This window comes from Theropithecus gelada, chromosome 4 (assembly GCF_003255815.1).
Source record: "Theropithecus gelada isolate Dixy chromosome 4, Tgel_1.0, whole genome shotgun sequence".
Classification (NCBI taxonomy): Eukaryota; Metazoa; Chordata; class Mammalia; order Primates; family Cercopithecidae; genus Theropithecus; species Theropithecus gelada.
Window position 1 is genome coordinate 33,254,928 of NC_037671.1, and position 18,275 is coordinate 33,273,202.

General features: G+C 47.0%; 1 protein-coding gene and 1 pseudogene across 6 annotated transcripts; one reads left to right on the top strand and one right to left on the bottom strand.

Moving 5' to 3' along the window:
- Positions 1–613: 613 nt before the first annotated feature.
- LOC112622431 (ubiquitin-conjugating enzyme E2 C-like) lies at positions 614–1,384 on the top strand. Of its 5 annotated transcripts, none has more exons than XM_025382058.1 (2): positions 614–934; positions 1,007–1,189. In XM_025382058.1, exons 1-2 carry the CDS (start codon positions 650–652, stop codon positions 1,187–1,189), a joined length of 468 nt encoding a protein of 155 aa, XP_025237843.1. In that variant the 5' UTR covers positions 614–649. The 5 variants fall into 5 exon arrangements, with proteins under 5 accessions (XP_025237843.1, XP_025237845.1, XP_025237844.1 ...); XM_025382060.1 differs by having other exon boundaries at positions 614–802; positions 980–1,189; XM_025382059.1 differs by having other exon boundaries at positions 614–785; positions 867–1,189.
- Positions 1,385–11,665: 10,281 nt separating this feature from the next.
- LOC112622419 lies at positions 11,666–14,937 on the bottom strand (annotated as a pseudogene). Its single transcript, XR_003118986.1, has 8 exons — positions 14,862–14,937; positions 14,463–14,732; positions 13,943–14,218; positions 13,092–13,367; positions 12,871–12,987; positions 12,406–12,438; positions 12,252–12,299; positions 11,666–12,090 (listed from the first exon to the last, which is right to left on the bottom strand). The product of XR_003118986.1 is annotated as a class I histocompatibility antigen, Gogo-B*0103 alpha chain-like (transcript).
- Positions 14,938–18,275: the final 3,338 nt, after the last annotated feature.

Sequence of the window (18,275 nt, forward strand, 5' to 3'; positions counted from 1 at the left end):
GAATGGCGATCATTAAAAAGTCAGGAAACAACATGTGCTGGAGAGGATGTGGAGAAATAGGAACACTTTTACACTGTTGGTGGGACTGTAAACTAGTTCAACCATTGTGGAAGACAGTGTGGCGATTCCTCGAGGATCTAGAACTAGAAATACTATTTGAACAATGTTCCCATTACTGGGTATATACCCAAAGGATTATAAATCATGCTGCTATAAAGATACATGCACATGTATGTTTACTGTGGCAGTATTCACAATAGCAATGACTTGGAAGCACCCCAAATGTCCTTTGTAGAGACATGGATGAAGCTGGAAACCATCATTCTGAGCAAACTATCGCAAAGACAGAAAACCAGACACTGCATGTTCTCACTCATAGGTGGGAATTGAACAATGAGAACACTTGGACACAGGGTGGGGAACATGACACACCGGGGCCTGTTATGAGGTGGGGGCAGTGGGGAGGGATAGCATTAGGAGATATACCTAATGTAAATGACTAGTTAACGGATGCAGCTAACCAACATGGCATATGTGTACATAAGTAACAAACCTGCACGTTGTGCACATGTGCCCTAGAACTTGAAGTATAATAAAAAAAAAAGAGTCGTGTTCTCCGAGTTCCTGTCTCTCTGCCAACGCCGCCCGGATGGCTTCCCAAAACCGCGACCCGGCAGCCACTAGCGTCACCGCCGCCGGTAAAGGAGCCGAGCCGAGCGGGGGCGCCGCCCGGGGTCACCTGGGCAAAAGGCTACAGCAGGAGCTGATGACCCTCATGATGTCTGGCGATAAAGGGATTTCTGCCTTCCCTGAATCAGACAACCTTTTCAAATGGGTAGGGACCATCCATGGAGCAGCTGGAACAGTATATGAAGACCTGAGGTATAAGCTCTCACTAGAGTTCCCCAGTGGCTACCCTTACAATGCGCCCACGGTGAAATTCCTTACACCCTGCTACCACCCCAACGTGGACACCCAGGGTAACATATGCCTGGACATCCTGAAGGACAAGTGGTCTGCCCTATATGACGTCAGGACCATTCTGCTCTCCATCCAGAGCCTTCTAGGAGAACCCAACATTGATAGTCCCTTGAACACACATGCTGCCGAGCTCTGGAAAAACCCCACAGCTTTTAAGAAGTACCTGCAAGAAACCTGCTCAAAGCAGGTCACCAGCCAGGAGCCCTGACCCAGGCTGCCCAGCCTGTCCTTGTGTTGTCTTCTTCATTTTTCCTTAGATGGTCTGTCCTTTTTGTGATTTCTGTATAGGACTCTGTATCTTGAGCTGTGGTATTATTTTTGTTTTGTTTTTGTCTTTTAAATTAAGCCTCGGTTGAGCCCTTGTGATGTATATTAAATAAATGCATTTTGGTCCTTTTTTAGAAAAAAAAAAAAATTGATCATCTTGGCTAAAGCATGGTGCCTAGAGAGGTGGTCAAGTATTATTCTGGATGATTTGTGAGGATGTTTGTTGGATGAGATTAACATACAAATAGCTAGACTTTGAATAAAGTAGATTGATGTCTATCATGTGGGTGGGCTTCATTCAATTCATGGAAGGTGTAAATTAAATAAAACACTGACCTTCCTCGAGCAAGATGGAACTCTGTAGCAGACAGCGCTGGGATTTGAACTGCAATATCAGTCAACTGACCCACAAACAGCTGGTTGGTTTGTGTCCAGCGTTTGCAAGATGAATGGACAACATCCTGTTTGGAAGTCCACCTCTTTTATCACAGAAGGTAAAAACAGAAGAGCTCTTGTGGACTTAATTGCATAGTGTTTTTTTAGCAGTGGTGGAAGAATTGAACAACGATAAAGCTCCTACGTTTTTAGTTTTTACTGACTTACAGGGAGAGACTAATGGCCTGGCTGTATAATTAATCAGGAGAGCAATGGGAAAGTTACCTATGAAAAGAATGCCCATATGAGGCAAGTCCTATGGAAGTCACTATGGTAATTTCAGGGGTTCATTAATGTAAGATCTGTTAATTACTGATAAAGATTGGATGTTGTTCTTTTGCAGATCTCATGTCGCGATGTGATCCCCAACATTATAGGTGGGGTCTAGAGGGAGGGAGGTGGTTGGATCATGAGGTCAGTTTCTCATGAATCATTTAGTATCGTCTCCTCAGTGCTGTTTAGGGCCCCTCAGAATAACTCCCTTCCAGGTTTGGAAGGTGATTGAAATCAACAAGAATTTACCTCCAAGTGTTTGCCAGGTGCACCTGAAATTCCAGCTATGAGAGCGGCTGAGGCAGAAGGGTATCTTGAGTCCAGGAGTTAGATTTTAGCCTGAGCAACGTTTGAGACCAATCGGGGAAACATATTAAGATTACATCTCAAAAACAACAACAAAAAATCCTCGTTTTCTTGTGGTGATCACCTGAGTCCGTGAAATAAGTAGACATTGGGGCCTTAGCAATGCAGAGATAGGTGGAATCAAGACATATTCCTCTTGCATTCCACACATCACAGGCACAAAATACGCATAAGAAGTGCTTTCTTTAACAAAAAAAGAGAGATAGCATATAGCTATGTAGCAGATTCTTTCATGGGAAGGCCTTGAAAATACATAGCTGGCAAGTTAGACTGATACCATTAGCCCCAGGAAGCAGCAAATGGGTCTTGACAGGAATAGATCCTCACCCTGGAGAGGGCTTTGTTCAGCTGGTGGTAGGTGTGTTACCAAACTAAACTGGGGTCCACTCACCTGGGATGTTGCAGTAAAAGCAAACATCCACAATGAGATTGTAGTGGGAGAAAGGAGGGCATTTATGTGCAGGGCGCCAAACAAGGAGAATCGGGCAGCTCAAGTTTAAGATGCAACCTTTCTGATGGCTCACAAGCAAGGAGTTTTAAAGGCAGGGACAAATTTCAGGAAAGCAGAGTTACAGGCATCATCATAAATCAATGCATAGAAGTGATACACTGCTTCGGCCTTAAAAGGTGGAAAATCCTGATGAGGGAGCTTACAGGTCTTAGATAGATTTAAAGATTCTCTGATTTGTGATAGATAAAGAAGCAAAACTTCCTTAGGCAGCTTCCTTACACAGCTGGGGGCAGTAGAGAGGAATGTCCAGTCCTGGCTTGTGGGCTTGACTGTCTCCAGTCCTCTCAGGAAGAAATTTAGAACAAAGAACGGTGGTCAGAGTTCAGTCCTCAGTTTCCCCTTTATAAGGTCTCCCTGTCAGTGGATCTATTAGGTGGGAATCTATATTTCTGAAAAACAACTCAGGGACATATGTTAAGATGTTATTTTTAGTTTCTATAGAGAATCAAACATCTTGTGACTCTAACTTCCTTGGCTATTGTTTTAAGCTATCATTACCTTCTTGTTTATAAGGTCACTCACTTCCTTTTTCGGGCTGGCTAGTTGCCTGGAATTTCTCTTGAAGGAACTGAAGGTTTTTCTTTATTTCCAGGTTGGGAGGCCATGGCAGTCTTCTAAGAGAGGTCCCTGCTATATCTCAGATGCAAATGCTCAGAGTGCTACAAAGAACTTGAATGGGAGGTACTGCAACCATGTGGACCACTGAGTCACATTTCATTACACCGGAAAATGCACCTGCTCAAAATGTCCAGCAATGGTCAGAGAGACACCCTCCTCAAAGGAAGAGTTCCATAGAGAATTACAGTAGCCAATTGAAACATTGGGTATATAAAGCAAGAGTGGGGAAACAAGCACGAAGGGTGGGCTTATACACCTTCATGAGTGTGCTCACACTTGACATGAGAGTATCCTCTCTTTTCCTGGTGGATCAGGGGAAGGTGCTGGTGTGATCTACATATATTCCTTCCCGTGGTGGGAGGACACTGGAATAATGACTGTAATTCACCTCAACTTGCTTTTCTCATCCCTGATGCAGTGGTCCCAGGACTAAGGATGCAAATAGAGTCCAGAAACAGGAATTATTCCTAAGCAAGAGAATGTAAAAACATTTTATGTCCTTTATGTAATAATTCCTAGGGGCCTGTAGAAGAAGGTTGTGCCTTCACTCCATCTGGCAAAGTTGGGGCTAACACTGAATGCAGCTGTATTGCCTGGGGTCAGATAGCCACCCAGTTCTCTACCTGCATAACCCTCCCCTCTATGAACTGGAATGGATGACGGGAGACACTTGCTAGAACAGTATTGGTCCCTGCAGTCTAAACCAGCACAGCAGCAGAGCCTAGTGTTCCTTCCAAAATTATAAATGTTTAGTATAAATGAAGAGAAGGAGAAATAGTAGCTGAGGGTAAATGAATGAACACATGGGTTATGTAATGAGGAAAATCCAATGTTACATGAACTACTCGAAAGAAGTGTAAGCAAGAGATGATATTGTCTCTTAGCTCGATTTCACCAGATGCCTGAAAGGGTGCAGCCATATGTTGCTGAGACTATTCCTATTTTTGGACTGCACTGAGAAAATTGCTAATGACCAAAGAGGATTCTGGTAATGTACCAGGATCTTTTCACTGTTATGATTCTTCTGGTATAGGAGATCTGTGATTGGCCAGGCACAGTGGCTCACGCTTGTAATTCCATCAGTTTGGGAGGCAATGGTAGGAACATTGTTTAAGACCAGGAGTTTGAGATCAGCCTTGGCAAAATAGTGAGACCCATTTCTACAAAATATTTAAAAATTAGTTGGGCATGGTGGTGTGCACCTGTAATGCTATCTACTCAGGAGGCTGAAGGAGAAGGATCACTTGAGTCCAGGAATTTGAGGTTACAGTGAGCTATGATTGTGCCTCTGCATTCTACCCTGAGCAACAGAGCAAGAGATTATCTCTGAAATAAAATGATAAATATTATAAAAAGGGATAATGTGGTCAAAACCAGGGTGTGATCTGTGGTCCAATAAAAATATTTGGTCTTTGTCCCTGTTTCGTGACAACCATGTTCTAAAACATTTGCAATCTCCTCAGTGATAAACATGACTTCAATATGGCAATGAGATGACTGTGGGGTGAGGGGCTCCTAGATAGCTTCAGAATGGGGGCTGGTTGCCAGAAACACAAAGCTGCGATTAGAGGATTGGAACTTTTAGCCCCATCCCTAAAGTCTGGGAAGGAGAGAGTGGCTCGAGGTTGAGTTCAGTCACACAATAGCTGGTGATTTAATTAATCTTGCCTACACAATGAAATTTACATAGAAACCTCTAGAGATTGGGTTTCGGAGAGTTTCCCAATTGGTGAGCACATCCATGTATCCACCTGTGGGGAGGATGGTGAACTCCATCTCCATGGGGACAGAGGCTCCTGTGCTCAGAGCCCTTCCAGGTCCCACCCTGTGCACCTCTTCATCTGGGTGCTCTTTTGTATCCTTTATAACTGCTATGGTTTGAATGTTTCCCCAAAAAAGCATCTGTTGGATATTTCATCCCGAATGCAACATTTTTAAGAAATGAGACCTTTGAGAGGTGATTGGACCATCAGAGCTCTGCCTTCATTAGTGGATTAAGGTTCATCATAAAACGACCTGAGGCTGTGAGTTTGACCTCCTTTTCCCCCTACCTCTCACCCTCTCTTGCCCTTTGGTTTTCTACCAGATACAGTCTCTTGATCTGGGAATTCCCATACTCCACACCATGAATGAAACAAATTTCTGTTTGTTATAAGTGATCCAGTCTCAGGTGTTCTGCTATAGTGGCATAATTTAAACCAGGGGTCCCTAACCCACGGGCTGCGGACTGGTACAAGTTTCTGGCCTGGTAGGAACCAGATCGCACAGCAGGAGGTGATCGGTTGGGCGAGAGAGCATGAGCATGACCACAGGAGTTCCGTCTCCTGTCAGATCAGTGGCAGAATTAGATTCTCATAGAAACACGAACCCTATTGTGAGCTCTGCATGCGAGAGATGTAAGTTGCATGCTCCTTATGAAACGCTAATGCCTGGTCATCTGAGGTGCAACAGTTTCATCCAAAACCATTTCCCTCTGCCTTCCGCCACCTCCACTGGTCCATGGAAAAACTGTCTTCCATGAAACCGGTCCCGGGTGCCAAAAAGGTGGGGATTTAAGCTATAACAATAAAAAAATTGTAATACTGAGTATGAAAGGAAAATAAAATTTCAGGACTCCAAATTCACTGTATCAAAGGGAAAAGTTAAGTTTGGAGACTAAGTAATGGAAAAACTGCCTTTCTTTTGTTCCTGAACAAACAACTGCAAAGATAGAAGACCCCATATCTCCCCAGGTGGCCTCACTCACAAACTGCTCACGAGATAATTCCTTGTAGGCCCCAATATGTTTACTCTAAAACGGAGTTTTGTTGAATTTCCCCCAATAATATAAATTAACAGCTTATCTTCACAGGTACAAGACAAAGACAAGATTAGACATCATCCCTTCACCCACCAGGTGACTTTTCTACCCAACATTTACTTTATCTTATGTAAAATGCAGATCTACTGAGCATGAGATGAATGCATAGTTGACTATTTTTTTCCTCTCCTGGCTGCTCTTTCCCCTATAAATATTTCAGTCCTCAAAACCCTGTTAGGAAAAAGCATGGGCCTCAGATGCTACAATGATTTGTGTCTCTGTTTCCTAGGTGCATCTTCAGCTTGGCAAAATGAACTTCTAAACTGACTGAGACCTGTCTCAGACGTTTTTTGGTTTACATGACTATAGCAACTTCCTGAGTTCTTTGAGTTAAAGAATTCTCAAACCTTGGGAGGTGAGAGACCCCTGACTTTACAGCCATGATAGACAGAAGTGCAGGTAACCTGGGACCCGATACTTGTGACTTGCATCTGAAGTGAGGACAGACTTGTGGGACTGAGCCCTTAAACCTGTGGAGCCTGAGGTGAACTCCAGGTAGTTAGGGTCGAATTGAGTCGAACTCTAGGACTCTCAGCTGCTGTTGGAGAATCAGAAAGTTATTTGGTTGGAGGAAAACCCCATCACCATCCCACAGAGAGAAACTTAGAGTAAGAGTAAGCAAATACACCTCTATCTTTTTGGTCCCAGAGGAAAAGATAAACAAAATGTAAGCATTTATTTAATGTCCCTAATCTACTAAACACAGGTTACTACCAGCTGTTCATTGTCTAGACGTGGAGTGGTCCTACCTCTAACCTAGAAGTTAGGATTTCTTAGGCCTTTGAGGGTGTCACATAAAAACTAATAAATGTTAGAGATTCTCCCCCCAGAAATATTTCCACACACAAGAAAATATAAATATTAATATAAAACATCGGTGTGGACCCAGATCCTCTGAGATCTTACAAACCTGGGTGTTTTAATCCTGGTAAGAGACAATGCTGAGGGGAGATGTTTGAATAATCATTTCATCATCACACAATGCCACTCCAATAATCTAGACTATAAACTGGGATAGACAAAAACTTGATGTAATAATCTATCCTCAAGGGATATGTTATTTATTAGTCTTGGTTAATTCAGCCACTCTGCGTGCCTACCAGGTACCAGATAAAGTTCTCGTCCTGGATCACTGCTCCAATCATTAAAATGTGTCACTTTTTCCCACCCCTCACACTCCAGCACTTGAACCCTCTTACTACACCAGAATTCCACACTGTCAATGAAAAGACTCAAACTCGGTAACATATTTGAAGAAATTTATTCTGAGCCAAAAGTGAGTGACCACAGCCTATGACACAGCCCTCAGGAGACCCTGAGAACATGTGCTCAAAGTGGTTGTGGCACAGGTTGGTTTTATACATTTTAGGAGGATATGAGACATCAATCAAATACATTTAAGCTATACATTGTTTCAGTCCAGAAAGTTGGAACAATTTGTAGCAAGCAAGGGTTGCGGGGTAGTGCTTCTGGGTTATAAGTAGATTTTTAATTTTTCTGATTGGCAATTGGTTGAGTTACTATCAATAGAAAGGAAATGTCTGGGTTATGATAAGAGGTTGTGGAGTCCAAAATTTTCTCATGCAGATGACGCCTCCAGGTGCCAGGCTTCAGAGACAATAGATTGTAAATGTTTCTGATCAGATTTAAGGTCTGTGTTGGTGGTAAATGCTGGTCAGCTTTTCCTGAATTCCAAAACGGAAGACGGCATAATCATGGTGGCTTGAGCCAGTCTTTCAGGTTAACTTTTGAGCCCCCTGGCTGAGGGTGTCAATTGAGATGGTTAGGAGGGGGTGGCTTTGATGTTTATTTTTGGTTTACAACATGCAAGATGTTGAGAGGAGACCGACGCCACCTCCCTCCTTGGAAGAGGACAACACTCCAGTCACCCTGCAGTTGATCATGGACATGCGTCTTAAGCTCCACCAGTCCGATGACCACCTGCTGAAGAGGTGTCGTTGTCTCAGGTAAATACTAAGGGTTTGTCATCTCATGCCAAGAAGATTAAGACACTGACACACGAGGAGTGAGTTTAGGAGCAAAGGATTTAATAGGCAAAAGAAAGACAAAGGGGAACAGCTCTCTTCTTGTGAGAGAGAGGGGCACCCAAAAGGGAATTCCGGCCTGGAATGGGAGTGCATCGGATTTTACAGACAGGCTTGAGGAGATGGTGTCTGATTTATGTAGGGCCCACAGGTTGGTTGGACCAGGTGTGATATTTCCATAGTGCAATTGGAAGGTTGCTCGCCCCACTCTAATCCTATTATGCAAATGGACTTTCCACTTGGCCAGGGACATGTTGTCTGCTCCTTACTGTAAGGAAGAGCCTGGCAAAGAGAAGGGAAGATAGAGTCACCATTGTGAACATGCCCAGTCCCAGGTGTCCGATTCCTATTGGCACAGGTGCCAGCATTCACCCGTGCAAGCTTCCAGCTTACTTGTCTGTGTCTGAAGCTTGATATTACAGGCTGCACGTTGTTAGAAAAGAAAATAATTTGGAGCCTGCTTTTCATTAAAAGCCTTCTGTACCCTCTTTCACTCCTATATCACTGCCAGACTCTGAGCCAGAATGAGGTGACAGAGAGGCTGGGACTGTGCAGAACACATTTTAGTAAAGATGGCTGAGTGACAGTAGTAATGTCCAGTTTCCAGGTACAGCAGTGACGTCTCTCCTGGCCTCAGGGTCCAGTGTCCAGCACCAGGGTGTCAGAGGTGTGAGCAGTGGCATCTGTGCTCAGCAGCAGGGGCAGTTGTTCCTAGGAGGGACCTGATCCAGGGTGGGCTGTGGATTCTGTTCCTGGATGTGTAGGTTCCAGCCTGCTTCTGTGGCCTTCCCCACAATAAAACTAGCCCCCAATACCAAATATATGACTTTATGTGTACATTACAGAAATTTGTTTTCTGTAGTTTGCTCCAAGAAGTGAGTGGGAAATGAGTCTGTGGGCGGGTGTCAGAGAGCGGCATTCACAGGTGTTCCTTGTGGGAGGGCCACATCCTGAATTCTCTACCTGGCCTCTACTCCACTGTGGAGAGAACAACAGGGAATGTCACATCTCATAACTGATGATACACATCCTCCCTTTTCTTTCTGTGAGAAAAATCTTCTTTTTAACAGGGTTTGAAAACCCACCCCATTCACCCACCCTGGGCACTCTCTGATCACTGATAGTGGTTCCTGATCTGATTGAGCAACAGGATTGCTGGTGGGGTCTTAGAAAATACTCAGGTCACTTCCCAGAACCCCTGTCTCAGAGTATTATGCACAAGACCAAGGAATCGTTTATATAACAAGCCCTAGAGGTGAGGCTGATGCTCAGGCATGTGGGAGCCTGGTGTTCTTGATCTGGAGACCAGCAACATGAGCTCCAGCCTTGTCATAAATCAAGAATCCCTTGCTCGACTCTGGACTTCCTGGATCTCAGCACCATGTCCAGGTGATCCCTATTCACACAGGAGTTCCTTGTCTAAGTGTTCCCTAGACATGGGGTCAGAACTGTGCAGTCTGCTCTGGGTGTGGTCTGATCACATCCATTAAAACTGGAGGTCCAGGGTTCAGTCCTTGCCCTCATTCTTTTCCACAGTCAATCACTGCCTTGGGTGCCCTCTTCCATGCTTGAGGTTTTAAGTATCGTTTATATGGTGTGACCTCCTAAATCTGTTTCTCTGCCCAGTCTATTTCTCCTTTCCTCTAAACTCCGGAGTTGCCTGTCCAAATTCCACCCCAGCGTCCCCACCTGCATTCCTAGTAGACATCTCCACTGAGTGCCTGTGATGCCCCCTCCTCAGCATGCTCCTGCCAGAGTCTCCCCATCTCCACTGACAGCAGATCCACCTTTCTACTTACTCTTTTTACAACTATATGTGTCCTTGATTCTTCTTTCTCACACCACAGATACAATCCATTGGCAAATACTGTGAGTCCATCTTCAAATGCATCTTCAAATGCTCACGTCCCACTCTTTCCCCTTCTCATGCCCTAGTCAAGGTCACCGACATCTCCAGCCTGGAATACTGCACTCGCTTTCTACTGTTTTCCCTTCTGCCTCCCTCGTCCGTCACCTCTCAATTCTGTTCTCAGCACAGCAGTCAGAGATCATTTTAGAAGAGAAGTTATATCATGGCCCTCTTCTGCTTAAAACTGTCCTCTGGCTCTTCATCCCACTCAGAGCAAAGGTCAGATCCAACCCCATTTTCCTCAAGCCCACCTGCTCTGGCCGCAGCTCTGACCTCACCTCAGTTTCTCTCTGTCCAGCCCTCCTGGCCTCCTTGCTCTTCTGGGAACACAGACACCTTCCTGCCATAGTGCATTTGGACTGGAGGTTCCTCTGCCTGGAAAGAACTTCCCCAGACATCCTCATGTCCCTCAAATCCTTCCTCAAGTCACCTTTGCAACAAGGCACACACTGACTACCCAGCACAATAGCCTCCTTCCCTGTCCCCACTGCCCACATCCTGGATCACCTGCCTCACAGCACTTACCACCTTCTAGCACTTTCCTGCCTTACTCTGGTTACAGTGTATCTATTGTCTGCCTCTTCCCACTGGAACATACGCTACAAAAGGCCAGAGATTTTTCTGATTTTACTTCAATGGTATTCCCCAGATGCAGAACAATTCTGTCCCATGTCTGGCCAATGACAAAGGTCAGTTGAATGAATGATCACTGTAGAGCACCTCCCTATTCTAAAGGCAGCATCTTTATTAACATAGCCTCAGGCCAAATGCTGTTTTGTGGCAGCTATAGCACAAGGTCCCCTCACACTGAGATAGAGGCCGCCTATGTTTTTCTCAGCTGTGCTGCTTGTGTGTCCTCCCACTCCCATCCCTGTTTTTACCGCAACGTCCCCCGCACCCCCCACCGCAGCACACTGCAGCTAACAACCAGGTTCTCTCTTCAGGAAAGAGCAGTCCTTGATGATGGGTCCAATTCCAGAGACAAATGTAAGTCTAAATTAGACTCTGCTTTATAGATTCATGAGTCGGGATTGGATTCAGCACCAAGATCGCTAGAACCAGGGCAGGGAGAGAGGGCAGGAAAGCAGAGCAGAACAGAAGCTCTAGAAGCAGGGCAGGAGGTGAATGGCTCTGAACATTTGTCTCAGAATACACAGAGACCCCGTGTGTAGGGGCCACCCTGGGCGATGTCTGAGCCTCTGTGGTCACAGCTCCCACTGGACAAGTTTCCACTGAAGGGACAAGGACGACGGAGCAGTGAAGGGGATCCAGCTGAGGACTGACCACATAAAGCCCACGAAGAACTGAACAGCAACTAGGCACAGGCCCAGTCCACACTGGGCTCCTCACAGCCTTCTCCACCCCCACCTGCAACACACTCAACACAGGGAACATGCATATTCTGGAAGGTTCTCAGGTCTTTATTTGCTCTCTCAGATTCTAGGATTTGACTTATTTAATTAATCCATCAACCTCGCATAGCAAATATTTGAGAAAACAAATTTATATTCAGATTCTTATTTTCAGTAGGGAAGTAAGAAGTTGCGGCTCAGTGCACATAAAGTTGAGACTGAGATGGAGACATCCAGCCCCACCTCTCTGGAACAGGAAAGATGACTGGGGAGGAAACACTGGTCAGCGTGGGAACAGGGGTCACGGTGGACACGGGGGTGAGCTGTCCCTCCACCTCCTCACATTATGCTAACAGGGATGCAGACACATTCAGATGCCTTTGCAGAATGAGATGCCAAAGTCTCTTGAAGTCACAAAAGGGAGGCGTGAAGAAATCCTGCATCTCAGTCCCACACAAGACAGTTGTCTCAGGCTACAGAAAACAAATCATGAACAAATTCAAGTCAGTCATGGTAAGTGATGACACTCTGAACAGCCACCACACACTCGAAACGTCCCAATCAAAGAATTTCCATTACCCAAGCCTTTCCCCTCTGTCCCTCCGCCCCCCACTCTAGACCCCAAGAATCTCACCTTTTCAAGCCGTGAGAGACACATCAGAGCCCTGGGCACTGTCGTTGGCTGGGGTAGAACAAAAACAGGAGCTGGTCAGAGCCCTCAGGAGACATGGGACAGAAGGAATTATGGGGTGTGTGAGCTCCTCCACACTCCCACCCCCGCCACTTACACGCAGCCTGAGAGTAGCTCCCTCCTTTTCCACCTGTGGGAAGAAAATATCCTGTGAGGGGACTGGGAGGATGCAGGGCCTAGATCTTAGAAGAACCTCCTCTTCTTGGACCCAAGAGAAATTTCCAGAATGATGACTACAGACCCAGATCAGGAAACAGGAGGAAAGCAGCTGTGTGTTCTGGACCAACTCCCCTCCTAAGGTCTGTCCTTAGCAGGGACCTTCCCCTGACTCATGAATGCTAGAATCAGGACCCCAAGACCATAATCATCAAGGTGATACATCTGTCCTTCTTTGTCACATTGCTACACAAAAGAGTAGGTGCTGGCACACAGGGCCCCAGGCTGGGTTAGCCCCTGTGTGGATGCTGCTTCCCAGTAATGAGGCAGGGAACACTTCTACCTGGGGTTTGAAACCCCCAGTGGGACAAGAAAACCGAGACCCCACCGCTCACCCCTTCCCTACCTGAGCTCTTCCTCCTCCACATCACAGCAGCGACCACAGCTCCGGTGACCACAACTACCAAGACAGCCAGGCCAGCAACAATGCCCACGATGGGGATGGTGGACTGGGAAGATGGCTCTGGGAAAGGAGGGGAAGATGAGGGGCCCTGACCCTGCTGAAGGGCTCCAGAGGAGCTCCTGCTTTCCCTGAGAACAGACATGACCCCCCATCCCCCTTCTTACCCCATCTCAGGGTGAGGGGCTCCCGCAGCCCCTCATGCTGCACATGGCACGTGTATCTCTGCTCTTCTCCAGAAGGCACCACCACAGCTCCCCACTTCTGGAAGGTTCCATCTCCTACTGGCCTGGTCTCCACAAGCTCGGTGTCCTGAGTTTGTTCCTCCCCATCCCGCTGCCAGGTCAGTGTGATCTCCGCAGGGTAGAAGCCCAGGGCCCAGCACCTCAGGGTGGCCTCATGGTCAGAGATGGGATGGTGGGTCACGTGTGTCTTTGGGGGATCTGATGGGAAGAGTCAGAAAATTCAGGCACTTTGCATCTCTCATGGGACACTCCAGCAGCATGCATGTGACCACCCTGAGAATGAACAGGACACCCGGGGTGGGGGAGGGAGCACAGAACCAAGACACCAGCCTGGACACAGGCCACCTGGGATAATCTCCTATTCCTTAGAGAGTTCTAGACTCTGAGGGAGGAACAGCGACTTCTGGTCCTGACCTGAGTGGAGGCCGAGGGACTCAGAAAAGCTGGAATCAGACCTTCAAACACATTGAGTGTGAGGCAGAGAACAAGGCCTGAGAGAAAAATACACGGTGCCCAAGGCTGCTGCAGGAGTCAAAGGGGACCCCTGATCAGTATTCTAGGGACTGTCTTCCCCTCCATGTCCTCAGAGACGTCATCCCTTAACTGTCCTAGAGAGCAGAGGGGCCCTCAGAGGAAATCAGGAAAACTCATGCCATTCTCCATTCAAGGGAGGGCGACATTCTAGCGCTGATCCCATTTTCCTCTCCTCCTCATGGGAGGCCATCCCGGGCGATCTAGAGGTGATGGGGAAGGGTCCCCACTGCCCCTGGTACCCGTGCGCTGCAGCGTCTCCTTCCCGTTCTCCAGGTATCTGCGGAGCCACTCCACGCACGTCCCCTCCAGGTAGGCTCTCTGCCGCTCTGCCGCACGGGCCGCCTCCCACTTGCGCTGGGTGTTCTGAGCCGCCATGTCCGCGGCGGTCCAGGAGCGCAGGTCCTCGTTCAGGGCGATGTAATCCTTGCCGTCGTAGGCGAACTGTTCATACCCGCGGAGGAGGCGCCCGTCGGGCCCCAGGTCGCAGCCATACATCCACTGGATGGTGTGAGACCCTGGCCCCGCCCCCGCGGTCAGCCCGTCCCCGGAGCCCCGCCCCGCCCCGACCACCCCGCAGGGATTTTGGCCTCAACTGAAAATGAAGCCGGGTAAAGGTGCCTGGGGCTCTCTCCGGTCGAGGGTCTGGGCGGGTCCCGCGGCCTCGGGGCGGATCTCGGACCCGGAGACTCGGGGCCACCCGGGTCGTCCGTGGGGGATGGGGAGGGTTCGTGACCTGCGCCCCGGGCCGGGGCCACTCACCCCCCTCGCTCTGGTTGTAGTAGCGGAGCAGGTTCCCCAAGCTCCCTCGGAAAGTCTGTGCGGCGTTCTTGGCTCTCCGTGTCTCCTCTTCCCAATACTCCGGCCCCACCTGCTCCATCCACGGCGCCCGCGGCTCCATCCTCGGACTCTCGACGTCGCTGTCGAACCGCACGAACTGCGTGTCGTCCACGTAGCCGACTTCGAGATACCAGGGCTCCCGGCGGTCGGGCCGGGACACGGCGGTGCTGAAATACCTCATGGAGTGCGAGCCTGGGGGCGAGGAGAGGCTGAGACCCGCCCGACCCTCCTCCCCGCGCGGCTCCCCGGGTCCTGCGCCCCCGCCTGTGGTCCCCTCGCTCCTCCCCGCAGAGGCCATTTCCCTCCCGACCCCGCACTCACCGGCCCGGCTTTCGGTCAGGGCCAGGGCCCCCGAGAGCAGCAGGAGGAGGGTTCGGGGCGCCATGACCCGCATCTCGGCGTCTGAGGAGCCTCTGAGCCCGGATGGGCGGGTGGGGACTGTAGAACAGAGACCGCGGCGACGCTGATTGGCTTCTCTAGACATCCGACACCCAATGAGAGTGGGAACTGGGGACGCGTCACGAGTATCCTGGAGAAAGGACCAGACACAGGTTGGGAGAAGAAGTGAAACTAGGGGAGTGGGGAATCCCCAGCTCTGCGCCTCCCCAATGCAGATAAGGCCCGAGACCCTGAGGGCCACGCCCAGGACCTGGGACTTTGTCCTGATCCCTCTTCTCCTACACCAAGCCTCTTTGTCACACTGTCTGCCTGAGTCCTGGACGAGGATCTGTAGTGGAAACCAGGGAGAGACCCCCAGGCTGCGCCCAGTCCCTTCCCCTTCACTACTAGTCCTGGAATCCCCGTCCCTGAACTGGACGCCCTGCCTCCCACTCCTACCTCTCCCCTTGGACCTTTGTGCAGGGAAACTGACCACGGGGAACTTCGTGCCAGAGAGTGAGCTCGCCCTGGAAATGGAGGTGTAGAGCCAGGGGTTTTCTCTCTAAACCTGGTGAAGTTTTGTCTGAAGCCACCACGTAGAGATTCTCATAGAAACTAAGTTTCCTTTTTATTAATACAGTAGGTAGCACAATGTTGGTAATCCCTGAATGATTAGAATTCCAATGTGTAAAAGACCTGTGTCAAAACAGCATTACAAAACTCTTAAGTTTTACTTTCCCAGACTATGGATCTGTGGCTCTGGGTTGTTGCCTTTAACATTACCTTCATTCCCTAGCCCGAGTTTCCCTGTGTGAGTCCAGAACATCTCCTGAATACAAAGAAGCAGGGTTTGTTACTGTCTATTGCAACCGGGAGCCTGTAGTCATCACCTCAAAGTTGCGAGTGCTCCATGCAGACCCAATGCTCTTCACCGACGCTCAAGCACTGCCTGTTTTCCTGAACTATGAGCATCTAAGCAGTGTGCATATTTTATCTGGACACTTGGTATTTTTGTAACTCTTTTTTTTTTTAATCATAAGGAGCCAATTAGTTTTTAGGAAGTCCAACAAAATGTATTGAATACCGGATGCAAAGAACCCCCTGCTAGGCTCTTCCACTGCTTTAGAATTCTTTCCTCTCTCCTTTTCCTCACCTCCTGCTTCCCCAGCCCTTCTCTCTGCCCCTCTCATCCTCACACCTCCCCTTCCCCTTAGTCCCCGATACCCTGTCACTCCTGAATTGTGGCACTAACACTGCCTCTCACCTCCTGCCCATGTCTGTTCTCCCCACAGTGCTCAGCGGTCCTGCTAATGTGAGCAAAGTCCTGTCATTTCTTCACTTACTATGGCTGGATTCTGGTCTACAATTTGCTATATGTTTTCAATTCGTCTCATCTCTTTTTGTTTCTGTTCCTCCTCTACTACTTCCTTATGTGTCAAATAAACATTTTGTAGTTTATGATTTTAATTCTCTTAGTGGCTTTTGGCTATATTTCTTTACACTAATTTTTTACTGTTGTAAGAATGGAAACCCAATTCCTTGGCTTTTCACAGTGAAGTTCAGATTATATTAAATGACACCGGGCAAAATAGAGGACACTTGTAACAGTGTAGCTTCATTTAACCTAACATTATGCTATTATTGTTTTATATATTACACCAATCTATATTATAAACTCAATGATACAGTGTAATACTTTTTGTTTTAGACAAGCAGCCACATGTCTTCAGGAAATTAAGAAAATGAGTGTGAATGTGGCATGTGTATGTGCATCATTCCTGTTGTTAATTGTTCCTTTCTGTGTATCTGGGTCACCATCTAGTATAATTTCCCTTCACCCTGAAGAACTTCCTTTAAAATTAAATGTGGTACAGGAGCCATAGGAAATGAATCTTATGGCTTTGATGATCTAAAAATGTCTTTATTTTTGCCTCCCCTCCCCCACCCTTTTTTTTTTTTTTTTTTTTTTGCTAATTAGGGCTTTTACTTGTAATAAAATTCACCAGTTTTAGCTGTGCTTCTTGGTGAATATTGGTAATTATTTATAGTCGTGTAACTACCACACTGCCCAGTAGAGAAACACCGAAAGCAGAGAGCCCCCTGCTAGGCTCCTCCACTGCTTTGAAGTTCTTTCCCCTGCTCCTTGTCCTCACCTCCTGCTTCCCCAGCCCTTCTCTCTGCCCTCATCCCTCACATCCTCCTCTCCCCTTAGTTTAATCCTTGCCTCGCACCCTCACCCCTTCCCTTCACTTAACCACCGCTCTGTTTTCTGTCACTGCAATAGTGAAATTTCTAGAATTTAATGGAATCGTATGTTATGTAGTCCTTCGTTTGGTCTCTCGCTTAGCATAACGATCTTTGAGATGATGCCATTCACTCATTTTTGTTGCTGAGCAGCTGCTGAGTATTGCTGGAATCCCAGTTTATTCATTGGTTTCTCTGTTCTCTAGTTGATTGACATGTAGATTCTTCCAGCTAGGGTTTGTTATTAATGAAGCCACTAGAAATAACTGCTTACAAGTGTGACCTTACATTTTTATTTCTTTAGGATAAATACATATTTGTGGAATTGCTAGGTCATGTGGTAGTGGACGGGTAGCTGTATAAGAAATTGCCATACTGCTTTACAAGTTGACTGCCACATTTTTTGCATTCCTACCAGCAATATCAGACATTCCTTTTTTTTTCCATATTCTTGACAGTATTTAGACTTATCATATGTCTTTTTAACTTTACCTGTTCTAGGTGATGTGTGATGGCTTCTCATTGTGGTTTTAACTTGCACTTCTTAGATAACTAGTATTGTTTAGTATCTTTTCATGTTTGTCTAAGTGACTTATCACATATATTTTATGAACCATTTTGCAAATTCAATGATTAATTCCAGAGACTTTTTCAGAATCTCTTAGTGTTTTCTACATATGCAATGAAGCTGGTGACAAAAAAAAGACTTTTGTTTCTTCCTTTCCTATCTATTGATCTTTTTTCTTTTAAAATTATTTTTATTTGGTAGACATGAGATCTCACTATCAGGCTGGTCTCCAACTCCTGAACTCAAGTGATCCTCCCACCTCAGCCTCCCAAAATGCAGGGATTGCAGGCATGAGCCACCATGCCCTGTCCTTCTATTGGTCTCATTTCATTTTCTTGCCATGTGGCACTGGTTAGGATGTCTGTTAGGTGTTTAAACAAGAACGATGAGAGCTCACATGTTTGTTTACAAGGAACTTAAACAAATTTACAAGAAAAAAAAAAACAGCCCCATCAAAAATTGTCAAAAGATATGAGCAGACACTTCTCAGAAGAAGAAACATATGAAAAAAAGCTCAATATCAATGATCATTAGAGAAAAGCAAA

What these genes read in the sequence shown, in the direction of transcription:
- LOC112622431 (XM_025382057.1), top strand. Translation starts at nt 650, where the DNA reads ATGGCTTCCCAAAACCGCGACCCGGCAGCCACTAGCGTCACCGCCGCC.